The sequence below is a fragment of the Oryzias melastigma genome, linkage group LG17 (genome assembly GCF_002922805.2).
Source record: "Oryzias melastigma strain HK-1 linkage group LG17, ASM292280v2, whole genome shotgun sequence".
Lineage (NCBI taxonomy): Eukaryota > Metazoa > Chordata > Actinopteri > Beloniformes > Adrianichthyidae > Oryzias > Oryzias melastigma.
The window spans coordinates 18,514,469-18,529,214 of record NC_050528.1 but is presented as its reverse complement, the minus strand read 5'-3'; the positions used below and the strand labels follow the sequence as shown (position 1 = coordinate 18,529,214).

The following is a 14,746-nucleotide window of genomic DNA, read 5'->3' as shown; positions in this document are numbered from 1 at the left end:
CGTATAGCATATTTGTCGCACTATGGGTGTATTCAGACTGGGAAAGTCTGTTGATTCGGATCGAGTTCTGAAGATTGTGTTTGGTCTGTATTCAGACTGCTGTCAAGTGGACTTCCCTATTTTGAACCAAGGCTTGTAAACAAAACCTTGTCGCTAAAGATCTCTTCAGTCATTGGCCAGCAGTTAAAGGGCCGGCTCAAAGCAAAAAGAGAAAGGTGAAGGTCCAACGGTGCTACGGTTTGCCAGGATTTATTCACCTATTCAAACTTTTTATTTTGCTGATTGATTTTAAGTGTCTGTATGAAGGCCAGATTCAACATTTTTTACTGTAACTTTAGTACAGCGGAGACATTTTGGAAGACCGTTACAGCTCACCACTTGTGTGCCGCGGAACTTAAAAACAGAAAAACGTGTTTTTAACTGTGTTAAAATTAATGCTCTAACTAGTAATCAGTTGGACCAATTACTTTATTTTTGCCATCTCAACAATCAATGCTTAACATTTGTCCACGGCTCAGCAATCGTCTCATTATGAACGTGTTTATATCACGTGACCCCCGGCTACGGTGGCTGTTTTGGTTCAATTATTTCGGTCTTGGAGCTGATTGTATTCAGACAGAGGAATCTCAGAACAAACCAAAGTTCATTCTGAATGAAAACTAACAGAGACTACCTTGAAAGATTTATCCGAGAGCGGTTCTTGGTCCGGGACGATTTGTTTGTGCGTTTTCAGACTAAAACTTTGTTTCGCATTAATTGAGGGAAACTAACTCTGGTTCACGTTAAGCGAACCAATTGTGTCTGAATACACCCTATTGGAGGGATCGGATTACACAGCATACTATCAATGAAAAATATTTTTTCCACTTTTGCCATCATTAAGGCGCATAAACAAGACAAAAGAGCCAGAATTTTACTGCGTTCACAGAAACTATAGAACTTGTTTGCAGCAAGCTACATGTTAGCCGCATTAGCGTATTCACGAAAAATGTATTTCTTAATGCACCTTGTAACGAGCAAAAACTGACAGCTGTACGGCTAAAACAAACGTAACTGACTACGCTAACTCCCATAGTAACACAGTAACACAGAAAATAACTTATTGCTACATGCTAACCGTGTCAGAGCTAACACCCAAATACTACCCAACCTAAACACGTACAAAGATTGAGCATTACCGCCAGTGATGAGTAAAGTACTTTTAAAAGTTTATAATTACTTTACTTTAGTTACTGGATGAAATTGTAATTAAATTACTTTATCCATTCCCCAACTTGTTTTCCACTCAAGGGACTAAAGTTAGCACAATATAAGAACACAGAGGCAACACAAAGTTTTTAGCACCACCTCTTTAATTTCAACACATGAACATGAGAAAACATACATTTTAATTTAGCCTACATGGTGTATAGACAGGTGGCTCAATGACACCAGGGCAGTGGAAAGCAGTTCATCTCCAGGTCATAACGTGGACTAAACAGAATTCTTTGTCTTTGATTTCAACCAAGAGTCAGATATGAGTCAGTTGTCAAATGCCCCTACAAACTTGTCCACGTCCTTATTTGTTAAGAATTAGTATCAGAGCAAGAGTGGTTATACTGACATAAAATAACTGTCTATAGAAGTCTATGGTATTTTGACTTCTAAGACCCAGTGGGTACTTCCTATGTGGAACACGAGGGGGGAGGGGTCAATATGTCTATTGTTTTTACTAGCTATGGTAATGAAGTAATGGAGGTTTCTGTAATCTAGTAACTGCAATTTATTTACTAAAACTAAGCTGTAATTTGTTACATTACTCAATTACTGACAAGAATTACATTACAGTAATTCAATACTTTGTAATGCATTACCCCAACACTGGTTGCTGCTAAAACTAATTTTACTATAATTACACTAACTCCCAATGTTGTTAGTAACACAAAAATGAACTCAATTCAACACCACTATATGTTAGCTGTATCCTGTTTACACCTAATTAAACATTTTGACAGAATGCCACATACATCTCAAAATTCCTTTGACATCAGTAAACACAACCAGAATTGATCCATACATGCTGTAAGGTGCTCCGGATTCGAAGGCGCCCGATAGATTTTTAAAAAAAATATGAATGGTTTTTAAGTGCAGTTTTCGTGTGGAATATGGTATAAAGGAAATTAGACTTAAAATTGCATTTCTGACAATTTATTTGTTCAAATCGTTGTCAATCAGGAACAGAAGAAAAAAAAAAAAGTTTGAAAAAGTGACGTTGGGACTGCAGTCGGTGGGCCACACTTGTAGATGACTAGATCCATGTGCATCTTTGTTTTTTTTCACGACTGAGCTAACATTTGGCTCCAAACTGTACAGCTGAATAGCTCCAACGAGGTTGTGGGGGCTGTGAGCTAGTGGGAGAGAGTGATGGGAATTGAGGGCAGGCTAACTTCTGTGGCAAATTTTTGATTAAATTTCTGCAGAAACTACATTCTAGAATTTATTTTTTTCTTTTTTTTTACTAAAGACAGCATAAACCTAATTAAAAGATGTTTACAATAGATCTAAAGATGATTGGAGAGAGAATCTAACGTCCTGAACAGCTCAGATATTTCTACTGAAATTTGTCCTGCAACAAAAGAACGTGCACCATAGCTTTCGACGACAGTGTTGCATTCTCACTCTTGATATTCCTGATACTATGAGATGATTCATTTACTAGATGAAAGGCAGTCCTATCAGCTGTAAATGTGTTTATGAATTTATAGCTTTCTGGTTTCCCCCTCGGTCACGTCTGAACTGGTATCAGTGCGGACGGATGACACATGGCAGCTTCTAAAGCTTTCTCTTGGCTTGACTCTCGCACAGAAGACGGGTTTGGAGATAGAGCGAGCTCGAGAGAGTTATCGGAGCCACGCGGGCCGATAAGTGGAGGTCGAGGAGGAAGTGCGAAGGGAGCAAATGGGAGAGATTGTGAAACGTGAAAGGGAGGCCAAATGAGTGTGTGAAAGAGCAAATCTGCAGAGACTCACACAGATGGGGCAGGATGGTTGGTCTGAGGAGATTACAGAGGAGACTTCCTCCTTCTCATTTACTGATGAGAGCGTCGTAAAGCACACTGACACATCTGAGCGCACGCTTGTGCGCACACATAATTCCAACATTCCTCCCCATTCCCACAGGGATGTCTTCATCTCCCTTGGAAATTTGAAAGGATAAAAAAATGAAGCTGGGAAAGTCGCTGAGACCGAAGGAAAGGAATGAATAGGAGCTGATGATGAAAAGAAAGGTGCTCATAAAGGACTGCAGCTGAAACAAAAGGAGGATTTCCTTCTGAAAGTAAACAGAAATAAAAAAAATAAAAAAAACGCCACGCTTCCCCATCTCTTTCTCCTCACCAGTGGATGTCAAGCAGTATAATTATGCACTCATTTATTGTATTGTTGCTCTGTCAATGCATGAACTCCTCAGTACACAAAGAGAAGATTTCTCTCCCCCTCCGTCTCCCCGTTACCCTTTCTCTTGCTCAGTTGCTCCTCTTTCACATATTTAAATGTCAGTTGTGTTGGTGTGGGCTGCCGCACACTTAGATTCGATGCTTTCAGCCCGTGTGTGTGTGGGGGGGGAGATCATTAAATGTTCTTGTAGTTGCTTCTATGCTCATCAGAATTTAAGATAAAAACTTCTCCCTCCCATATTGCTATATTTCTTTCTTTCTCTAAATATTTTCGCAAGTCCAACTGAGCGATATGCTGAATAAAATATGGCTCTCACTCCTCTCCAGCCTTTACTGTAGAGGATGATGACTGTATTAGGGGTCTGCTAGCATACGCGTTGACAGGACCTAGCAGTCTGCCCTTAAGGTAGACTTTATTTTTTCCATTTATTTTAAGAACGTGTGAGTAGAATTGACAGGAAAACTTGTGGTGACTCCTTTGCTGCAGGATTTCAAAATGACTTAACTTAACCTTTGAAGGGTTCAACATTTAGCTCACCACAAGTGTTAAATAATGCAACGGCTATCTGAGAATATCTATCTTGATGAATTTTTTTGCATTCATGTAGTGTTTAAGATGCATGCTGCACACAGCAGTGAGAGCTGCATAAGCATCAGAGCGTAGAGTTTCCAACCGCTGTACTACAGTAAGAGCAAACAATGTTACTCAAGAAGACATAAAATGTCCAAATACTCCATCAAGGAAAAGTAAAATTATCAGCAGTGTGAGCATACAGGGAGTATGCTAAATTCATGGAACCATGTAAAGAAAAAAGTAAATATCTTTGTTTAAATGTCTGTATTTCTATATGCTAAAAAAGTTAACTGAATAAAAAGGAGCAGTCTATTTTTTTCAAATCCCACCTTTCAATGATGCCCCACATGAGCGTTTGATTGTGTTGATGAACTATCAGAAGACTGCTAAACGTGGTAAAAGGGGAAATATGAAGCAGAAAAGGGCAAAAGGTCAGAAATGTGAGTTGTGTTCAACAGCCCGTTGACAGGAAGTTACAAAGATGTGCCAGACAGTTCATTGCAGAGCTGTTATTCCTTATTATATTCATTGACTGGTTTATTTCAAGCTATTTTCAGCTGTATAATGAAAGGAAAAGATGATAACAAAAAAATACACACTGAATATTGTAAAGTTAAGAAATTAATTCATGAATTAATTAGAAATTAGATAAAATAAAGTGATACCTATTTATTGACATCATAAAAAATAACCAAAAACGGATACATTTGCACACATACATACAGTACACATTGATCCAATATTGTCAAATAGAGTTTGATTAATTGCTTGAACAGGAAGGAGGAAGAAGTGAATATATACTGTATAATCCAAGCCATAATTTCCACAATCCAGTTTATAACATCAATTTAAAGTTGTTATTCTTAGCTGTCAGTCTAAGTGGATTTTTTTTGTCTAGTAGAAAAGATAAACAGGATATTATTACACAATTGCAGAATTCAATATCGTACATTACACATCACAGAATTTTCACATGCTTAAAAATATTTTAAGAAATATTTTTTTTGCTGTTCTCTTCTCCTGCAACACGTATTAGATATATAAACATTGGTTTTGAACATTTCTATACAAATTCTGGACAAACTTACCTTTTTTTTACTTCCAGTAAGTCTGTTTTTTGTGTTAAATTTAAACTATGGCTATCAATGTTAACACGTGGGATTGATTAAAAAAAACACGTAATATTTATTAATTCAAATCAGTTACACCTCATTCATTTATTCATCTTCTTGTCCGCTTCTTCCCTTTCGGGGTCGCGGGGGTGCCAGAGCCTATCCCGGCTACTGATGGGCGAAGGCGGGGTACACCCTGGACAGGTCGCCAGTCTGTCGCAGGGCTCAGTTACACCTCCTGAAACAAAAATCTTCCTCTTCGCCTCCGACAGTTTGGACTTCCACAAAAAATGAACAATTTGATCCATGGTCTGATGCTTTGTTACAGTAACACAACAACCCGTCGCTGAGCCTCGACTGCAGCAGCAATAGATCAATATATATAACAAAATGATCATCACGATAGGATAAATGAAGCATTAGTTCAGAAAGTTCACCTCTTACTGGTTGTTTTAGTCCAGGGGATGAAGGAAAAGTTTGTTTTGAAGAAGCCTGCAGTGATATAGAGCTATAGGACTATGTGACTGGAACTATTTATTTTTTTGTAATTTTTTTAGGTGTATCATCGATGTATTTTGTGCGTCCACACCCCAGCAGCCAATCAGAATCGAGTTTTCACACGGACCATGGTATATGTTCATTTAAAGTGCAGAAGCAGTGTTAGTTTCTTTGTTTTCTTGGAGTACTACTTTTTTTAACCTTTATTTATACAGGTAGGTCGATTGAGAACAATATCTCATTTACAACGACGACCTGAATACGCATCAGCAATGCAGAAACAGCACAACAAACCAATAAATTACACACAGATAAAAACATGAAATCTTCTCACAACAATGTTGGAAATATTTACAATAAAAAGTCTACAGGAGACACCAAGTTAATGATTACTATGAAAAGACGGAAGGAAACCCATAAAAAAGTTAAAAACATAATACTTCAGGTGTAAAAGTCTTTAGAGCTCTGTTCATCTTACTGATGATTTGTTTTGTACACACGTCTGAGATATCTGAGTTAACATTTTATAAATGCAAAAAAATCAGACAATAAAAATGAAGGAAACATTTTTTTCTGGCCTGTTTTTGTTCAATTGTCGAATAAAGAGTACCTAGTAAAACATCACGATTAATCGTGATTAATCTCAATCCAAAAGTGTGATTAATCTGATTATTTTTTTAATCGATTGACAATTTAAACACAAACTTGTGTCTTCCTTCCTCTGCAGCCTGTTCAGCCGGTTTCTACAAAGCCAAATCCTCGGACGCGGGCTGCTCCAAGTGCCCCCCCCACAGCCACTCGCTGCGAGACGGGGCTCATGTGTGCGGCTGCCACTCAGGATTCTTCCGTGCAGATGCTGACCCCCCCTCCATGGCGTGCACCCGTAAGAACTCGGCCTCCGACGTGCACCAACAGTTAATGCACAACAGAAAACAGTTTGTGTACATGCGTGCCTGTGCATTTTTCCACAAATAAATAGGAAGAATAGTCATTGTTCCCCAACTATCTATCTCCTCCTAACAGAGGGAGATAGAAACATGTCTGAATGCCACCCCTGTTTCATGATCTCATTACTTATGACTAAGCCGCCATCTACATCCTGTCTGCTAGTGATAACTGAAGGCACTAAGAAGTGAATAAATGTCTTCACTCTCTGCCTAAGTCTGAGCAGCAGATTTGAAAACCTTGCTCTGTGTGCCTTAAACTTAATTACGTCTATATACAGCACATGGTTTCCTTGGCCTGGGAAAAATGGAAACACACTTGTGCAAACTCTCGCACACACAAAAATGAAATGCCACAAACCAAAACAACCCAACCATTAAAAACATTTCTAGACCATACAGTTTGGAATGTAATGCCAGATGTGCACACATCAAACTGAAGCGGTCACCCTTCCTTACACAGTTTTTCCATCCTTCATAAATGCTTATCTGTACCGTCGTCTTCCTCAGAGCCGCCGTCAGCTCCACAGCAGCTAATTTCTGTGGTAAACGAGACTTCGGTGGTCTTGGAGTGGACCCCCCCTCGCCGCCTCGGAGGACGGAGCGACATCGGTTACAACGTAGAGTGTCTCATCTGTCAGACTGGACAGTCTGAGCGTCGGACCGTTGGGAGGAACCGCACGGCCCCCCAGCCGGTGGCTCAGCAGCACGGCGTGGGGATGCAGTCAGACCAGGGGATCGTTGGGCCTGAGGTCCAGCCGGGCCGTGGGGTCTACCAGAGGCCTGGCTCCACCTCCATCTCCAGCTGTCAGCCCTGCAGCCCGGATGTGCTCTTCTCTCCCAGCCAGACCGACCTGCTGACCACCAAGGTGGTGGTGAGCGAGCTGAGGGCCCACACTCACTACACCTTCATCGTCTACGCACGCAACGGGGTCTCCCAGGCCAGTGGATCAGGGGCTGCGTCGAGTGCATCTGTCAGCGTCACAACAAACCAAGCTGGTGAGTGTGAGGAGTGTGTGAAATGTGTCATGCTGTTGACTCAGGTAGCAAAACCAAATCTGCTAATAGATTAAATCTGAAAGTGGGTCAGCTGAATGAAACACTGCTACTACAGGGAGATGAGGTCCCAGAAGTAATGTTCAAAACTGTGGAAGCGTGAAATACACAAGGTCAGTTTTTGTGTTTGTGATGAAGGTTATTTACACCCTAAAACAATGCAAAACAGCAACTTTTGATTTCTGCTGTTAAATGCAGTAGTAATCTCATTTGTGAATAAATGCTTCTTATTAGCAAAATTGGCAATAATTGCTGACTTTTAAAAACAATTTCAGCAATGTGCTCTAATTTATGGAAGTGTATTGCATTCCATAAGAAAAAAAAAGGTTGATCATCGTTCTAATTTTTTGCGTGTTTAAAAGGGAAAAGCAACATTGTGCCATTTAAATGATTTGTGTCCATTTAGTTTATGTGCTGTTAATTGTTTATTATTGTTTGTGGTGATGCAGTAGCCATTTTTTTCTTTCTAATTTTGCGGTTTGCCTTGACATTGATGCAGAGGCAGGCAGGGACCGTCAATAAAGTACACAAAAACACCACAGACAAAACTGCAGTTTCTCAATAATTCATCATAAATAAGCTCAAAAACATCACAAGTACTCATTATGGTTAAATACCCCACAGAAATCCCCAATATCATTACTCTTTCTCTTAGGGTGTAATCAGACTGGACACATTTGGTCCGCTTAAAGTGAACTAAAGTTTGTCTCCCACAACAATCCAGAACAAAATACGTCCATCTCTGGTCCAGGACCAGGAACCGCTCTCTGACCATCTGTTGAGGTAGTCCCAGTTTGTTTTCAATCGGACGGAAATTCGGCTCGCTCTGAAATTCCTCAGTCTGAATCCAAAGCAGAGCAAAAAATATTCAAAAATATTTTTTTCCACAGGAAAAAAATGCACGGAGTATTAGGGCCAGCTTACAAAAAACAATGAAACTACGACTTTAAATCTCATAAAGTTCAGAAAATAAAGTTGTATATTTATGACTTAAAAGTCATAGGCTAAACTTACTACTTTTTTTTGTAAATTTATGAGAAAAAAAATAAAATTTACAAGTTTTTAATCTCTTTTTCTTTTCTTTTTTTGGTGGCCCTAATACTCCGTCATAAAAATGTGAATGAAAAACATTTGTCTTTCATTGTTTTTTTAATACACACAAAGCTTGATTGATTTTTTTAAAAAATTAAAAATTTTAAAAATTTCAATATAATTCCATACTAATTCACAGACTTGAAAAATGGATAACTTTTGGATCGACTTCTGATATTACTATTGCCTCTGGTATTTTTCCTGTCCTCCTATATGTAATAACTCCTGTAATGAGTGAATGAATGCTTTCAAAAGAACTTAAAAAATGATATCAACAAATAAGTCTTTGATTCCAGTCGGAAATAAGTGTTAAACTGAGCAAAATTTACAAAAACTGCTCACAAAGCAAAACCAAATTGGTGCAGCTTTTCCATGTCTCAGCACTTCATCAAGAAGGTGAATGAAAAATCTCCATATTTTATGACGTGTTTCATTTTAGCTGAAGCTGGCGTGTGGTGAACCTCACACATGGTCTCTATTAGTTTTAAGCTTCGCTCTTAATAGTTTTTTTTCTTTGTTTTGCGTGCGGTTAACTTCTCCACTGTCACTGCTTTAAGTCTTCACGGTGGCATTTAGAAAGCGGGACACCTGCTTAGCTCCGGGTTCCCCTGGGGAAATAAGTTGCAGCGTGAGCGCAGCATGAAAGCTTGCCTGGGATGTGTCAAGTCCAACCTGCACAACCATATGGTGGAATATCACACGAACAGCCTCAAAGGAGGACAAAGGCAGAGATGAGAGGAGTAAAACAGAGGAGGAGGAGGTTGGGAAAGAGATGTGGGTCACTTCTCAGCTGCACTAGGTCAGCAGGATTGATGACAAAAAGTCGTGTTCCGCGACGTTCAGGGAACGCCATTGGTGGCTACGACGGCAAATACGGAATGACATCCTACATACAAGCTGTCAAAATGTCAGTGCTTTATCTCTAATAATCGGTTGCTCTCCTGCAGCTCCCTCTCCGGTGTCATCCATCCAAGTCACTGATGTCACAAGACACAGTTTGTCGTTGTTATGGCAACAGCCGGATCGACCCAACGGGGTCATCCTTGAATACGAGGTCAAATTCTACGAAAAGGTGAGAGTGGCATTGGCTCAGCTCTGAATGTCGATATGTTGGCCCGCTTCTTGTTAAAGGTGGACCGTCAGTGACGGAAAAAGCTCTTCTTTTTTTGTCCTGTCACACCAGGATCAGAGGGAGAGGTCGTATCGCATAATCAGGACCTTCTTACAGAGCGTCGATGTCACGGGGCTCAAACCCCTCACTGTTTATGTATTCCATGTGCGTGCACGCACAGCTGCCGGATACGGAGAGTACAGCTCTCCCTTTGAGTTCTCCACCAATTCAGGTATCTAGACTAAAGTGATCAGTAGCTCTTTTAACCATAAGTTTTACAGTTGTTTGAAACTTTGTGTTCTCCATATTAGATCCCTTTCCTCTGATTGGAGAAGGAGTGAACTCCGCCTTCCTGCTGCTGTCTATCAGTGGAGTTGGACTTTTGGTGCTGATATCTGCTGTTGTGTTTTTCATAAGCCGCAGGTACAAACATGAACACACCTGTAATGAAGCTCCTGTTTCACACTGAACTGTTTTATTTGTTCTTCAGATATAGTCTGTCATAACTGAAGAATCTGAACTCTTAACTGGACCAAAGAAAATCCACCTTTATTAACCTGAAAGGGTGTCAGTGTTTGCAAATGAATCTTGTGTTTTTTTAGTGGGAATGCAGACAGGCTATTACGGGCTATAAAATAAACTATTGACAGAATGTTTTTATTTCTTTGTAGGGAAAAAATAGTCCCACATGAGCATTTTTTCCATGCTTGGTTATATTTCTTGCAAAAGACCCAAATGAAAACTATGTTTTTGTTGTTTTTAGCATGTTCTTGGGACATTTTTCTGATCATAGAGGACATTTTTAAAGAAAATATATATTTTAAATTGCATTTTTAAGTATTTCTTTATTCAAATTGTTGTAAATCAAGAGTAAATGAAAAAAAAAACTTTAAAAAGCCTTTTTCATGTATTAAGACATAGTTTATGCCCAGTGACAGAAGCTCATTAGAAATACAATTCTGTCTTGGGGGTGGGACCGTTGGCTCGGAGCAACCCTGCCAGTACCCCCAGTGCTAACTAGCAAGCTTATAGCCCAAAGCTAGCATTAGTGGCCCAAAAACAATGGCGAGCAATATTGGATCAATCCAGCCATAGAGTTTTGAGCCAGAGGTCAACTCGGAGCAGGAAAATGAATGCAAGCGAGGGGGCAGGAAGAGAAACTTTGGCACGACCAGTCAGTAGTTGCTTCATTAGCTCCAGCTTTTTCTAGCCTCTGGTTTTCTGATCCAACACTATTTGAATTAAGAAATACTCAAAAACGCAGTTTTAATCATAAATTATTTTATAAAAGGGTTCTCTACCAAGAGAAAAATGCTACAAGAGCATATTAAAAACACTAACACCAGCTCAGTGGCCTTGTGGATGAGTGTCTGTCCTGAGATTGGTTGTGTCTGCAGCTCACCACTCCCTCAGGGGAAGGGTCAAATGTAGAGAAAAAAATTCACATACCTAGGTGTGTGAGAACTGATGGAACTTTAACTTTAAAAAGTGGATTTTTATTGGAGTGGGTCTTTAAATTGGAATGTAAAATCTACAATCGACGAGCCCCTCCATTCTGATGCATCCATTCGCAGGAAAAAAAATAGATCAATGTACGTCTTTGTTGTCCAAGCTGCCATCTGGCTCCAAACATTACAGCTGGATAGCTCCGATATTTTTGGGAATGTGAGGGGCTGTAAGCTAGCGAGAGAAAGTGTAAACAAAGGGATGATGGGAAATGAGTGCAGGCTTACTTCGCTCAAACAGTCCCCACAACTCAGAGGTGACTTTCTGATGAATACTGCTGCTCTTTAGAAACTGTCCTAGAAAGCGACTTGATTTTGGCTAAAAGACCACTGCGAATGGTTTTAAAATAGACCAAAAGATGATTGGAGTTGGATTTTAAAGAAAGAGAACAAGTGACGTAAGCTCTGTTCATAGATAGTCACGCTGTGATAGTCAGAGAACTAGAGAGACCAACTGTTCTCTCCTTTATTCTTCTTTTCTCATTGGTCAGCACTTGTTTCAGATAAAACCTCCCTCAAACGAGAAGCTGCTTTGACTACATGATAAATTCCAGGTGGCTTTGTTCACTCTCAGAAGTGCAGTGTGAAAGCAAATGAGACCAAACGATAGTGTGAAATTCTTTTAGTATGCTCTGCCCATTTGAACTGAGTCCGCCGGATAATTCTAGTGTGAAAGCCCCCCGAGGTTCCCATGAGGACAACTGACATTGCCAAGAGCGCAGCTTTACCAGCAACTACTACTTCTCAACAAATTGACACACTGGGCATGCACAAAACTAATGGCTGTCTTGCCGTTGTGTTGCCAAATAACGTGTGTGTAACCTGGGGTTTCTGGCGGGGATTAGAGTGGAGACAGTAATAATCTCTTTGTCCCTGGCTTGTCATTACTGTCTTCCGTGGAGCGGCGTGTGCGCTAGCATCCACCGCCGTGCACGCTCACAACCATGCGCAGCTGCCCACAAACACGCACACCTGCTCAGCCACAAAGGTGTTTTTGACAGTTTCTTTGTTTAATAGAAAAACAGCTTTTATCTCGTGCTACCTGAGGCATCATCCCCCTTCCTGCTCAGCCTGAAATGCTTTCATCTGGTCGTTGTGTGCCTCTCTGCAGCCCGTCACTCTCTGTTCTCTTTGTCGTTGCCTTCTGTTGCTTTGAATCCCCGAAAAGCGCAAAAAAAAGAGTAAACAAAAAAGTTTAAAACTGTAAGACCTAAAAACTGCCTAAAGCTGCTGTTAATTTGCTTCAGTGCTTTATGTTAAAGATCCTCTTTGTTCATCAGGAGGAGCAAATACAGCAAAACAAAGCAGGACTCTGAGGAGGAGAAGCATCTGAATCCAGGTACAGGAAGCATACACACATTTTCATTTACATAACATATGAAGTTACGCAACATGCATTTCTCATCGTCCTCTGCAATCCTTCCACCTCCCTCTCATGGCAGGAGTTAAAATCTACGTGGACCCGTTTACCTACGAAGACCCGGATCAGGCCGTTCACGAGTTCGCCAAAGAGATCGACGTTAGCAGCATTCACATTGAGAAGGTTATTGGAATGGGTAAGCTGGCAGGCTATGAAGCCGAAACGCACAAACCCACACAAACAGTCACTTGGCGATGACAACACCGTTTGTCGCCTGCGTGTAGGAGAGTTTGGGGAGGTGTGCAGCGGTCGGCTGCGTGTGCAGGGGAAGAGGGAGACCTACGTGGCCATCAAGAGCTTAAAGGCAGGGTACTCGGACAAACAGAGACGGGACTTCATGTCGGAGGCCTCCATCATGGGGCAGTTTGATCACCCCAACATCATCAGGCTGGAGGGGGTTGTTACGAGATGTAAGTATAGTTTCTCTTAAAGTTTATGTTTATATGGGAGTTTTATTTCAGTATTGATCCTTTATCAAACATTTTTAGGCAAGCCGTTGATGATCATCACAGAATACATGGAAAACGGATCCCTGGACGCATTTCTCAGAGTATGCACTGACTTTTTTAAAATAAAAAACTAATAATCTTGACTAAGCCAGAAGGTAAAAACAGTGTACTGTTCTCCGATTTACCGGGATTGTTGTTATTTTAGAAACACGACGGCCAGTTCACGGTGATCCAGCTGATCGGCATGCTGCGCGGCATCGCCTCAGGTATGAAGTACCTGTCAGACATGAACTACGTCCACAGAGACCTGGCAGCTCGGAACATCCTGGTGAACAGCAACCTGGTGTGCAAAGTGTCTGATTTTGGTTTAAGTCGAGTTCTGGAGGACGACCCTGAGGCGGCGTACACTACAAGAGTGAGACACACTAGAACACTGAATTTCACAGTAAAGCATTCATGCAAATGCTTTATTGCTCACACGTCTGTTTCAGGAGGCCACGGGGTCTTACCTATCCCCCGGAGGGAAGATTCCCATCAGATGGACGGCTCCTGAAGCGATCGCGTACAGAAAGTTTACCACAGCCAGCGATGTGTGGAGTTATGGTATTGTCATGTGGGAGGTGGTTTCATATGGAGAGAGGCCGTACTGGGACATGAACAACCAGGATGTGAGTCACGTTAAAATGTTCAATTTGTTCGACTGCTTTATTCCTTACTTTGTTACTGGAGTTTATTTGAGTGGCTTACTCATAAAGAGCCACTCCGATGAGAGTGTTTTTATGTTCTTGTGGCATTATTCTGATGATGGGGGACATAAATTAAGAACATAAATGGCCTTTCTGAGTATTTCTTTATTGGAAATGTCGTAAATTAGGAGCAGACTAAAGAATGCAGTTGGAACAAGAGCTTATTTGTGGCAAAGAAAATAAACCACAAGCTCCCTCCCCCCAAAGAGGACCGAGTGGCAAACAAGATGGCGGCTAAAAATCATTAACTGGAAACTGCCAAACATCATTAACATGAAGGGGAAATTCCACAAGATTTCAGAGTTGTAGCCACTTTTATTATTATTTTTTTGTCGTGGAGATAAGCGGCACTTTGCTTTAATGCCGCCCAAATATAACCCCACCACCTGCGACCGAGAAGTGCGGCGCAGGGGGAGGTCTGTGTGTGTGATATTCCAGTCTGTCCGGCTAACTATTTTCAGTCACTATCTTGTCTGCTACCAGGTCCCCCTCCCCTGCTCCGCTCTGCAATGGGGAGGGGAAAGGGGGCGGGGTTTCACTGCACCAATGGTCCCGCCCAAAACGTATAGGCAATTTTTTTAATGAACTCCTGCTGCTCTGTTGGAACTATATTCAGTTTTATTTTTTGGGCTAAAAACGGCAAACTTTTACAATAGTAACATTTATTTTACAAAAGAAAAGTGAAAAATGACTTTTTGAGTTAAATAAATCATTTAAATGTATCAAGTTTTCTACTACGCAAACTGAGAGCATTCTGTTCAAAACATAATAATAATAAGGATCTTTTAGTGAGTTTTTTTTTTTTT

At 40.7% G+C, this 14,746-nt stretch overlaps 1 protein-coding gene across 1 annotated transcript in view; it reads left to right on the top strand.

Annotated features, from left to right (window-relative positions):
- LOC112147698 (ephrin type-A receptor 4-A) overlaps positions 1-14,746 on the top strand; it is a 28,622-nt gene that overhangs the window by 11,124 nt on the left and 2,752 nt on the right. The window contains exons 6-16 of the mRNA XM_024274252.2: positions 6,345-6,500; positions 7,072-7,560; positions 9,657-9,781; positions 9,893-10,052; positions 10,132-10,243; positions 12,606-12,664; positions 12,768-12,881; positions 12,970-13,155; positions 13,234-13,295; positions 13,400-13,609; positions 13,686-13,862. Of these exons, the coding sequence (XP_024130020.1) occupies positions 6,345-6,500; positions 7,072-7,560; positions 9,657-9,781; positions 9,893-10,052; positions 10,132-10,243; positions 12,606-12,664; positions 12,768-12,881; positions 12,970-13,155; positions 13,234-13,295; positions 13,400-13,609; positions 13,686-13,862 (1,850 nt within the window). The remainder of the gene's footprint in view (positions 1-6,344; positions 6,501-7,071; positions 7,561-9,656; positions 9,782-9,892; positions 10,053-10,131; positions 10,244-12,605; positions 12,665-12,767; positions 12,882-12,969; positions 13,156-13,233; positions 13,296-13,399; positions 13,610-13,685; positions 13,863-14,746) is intronic.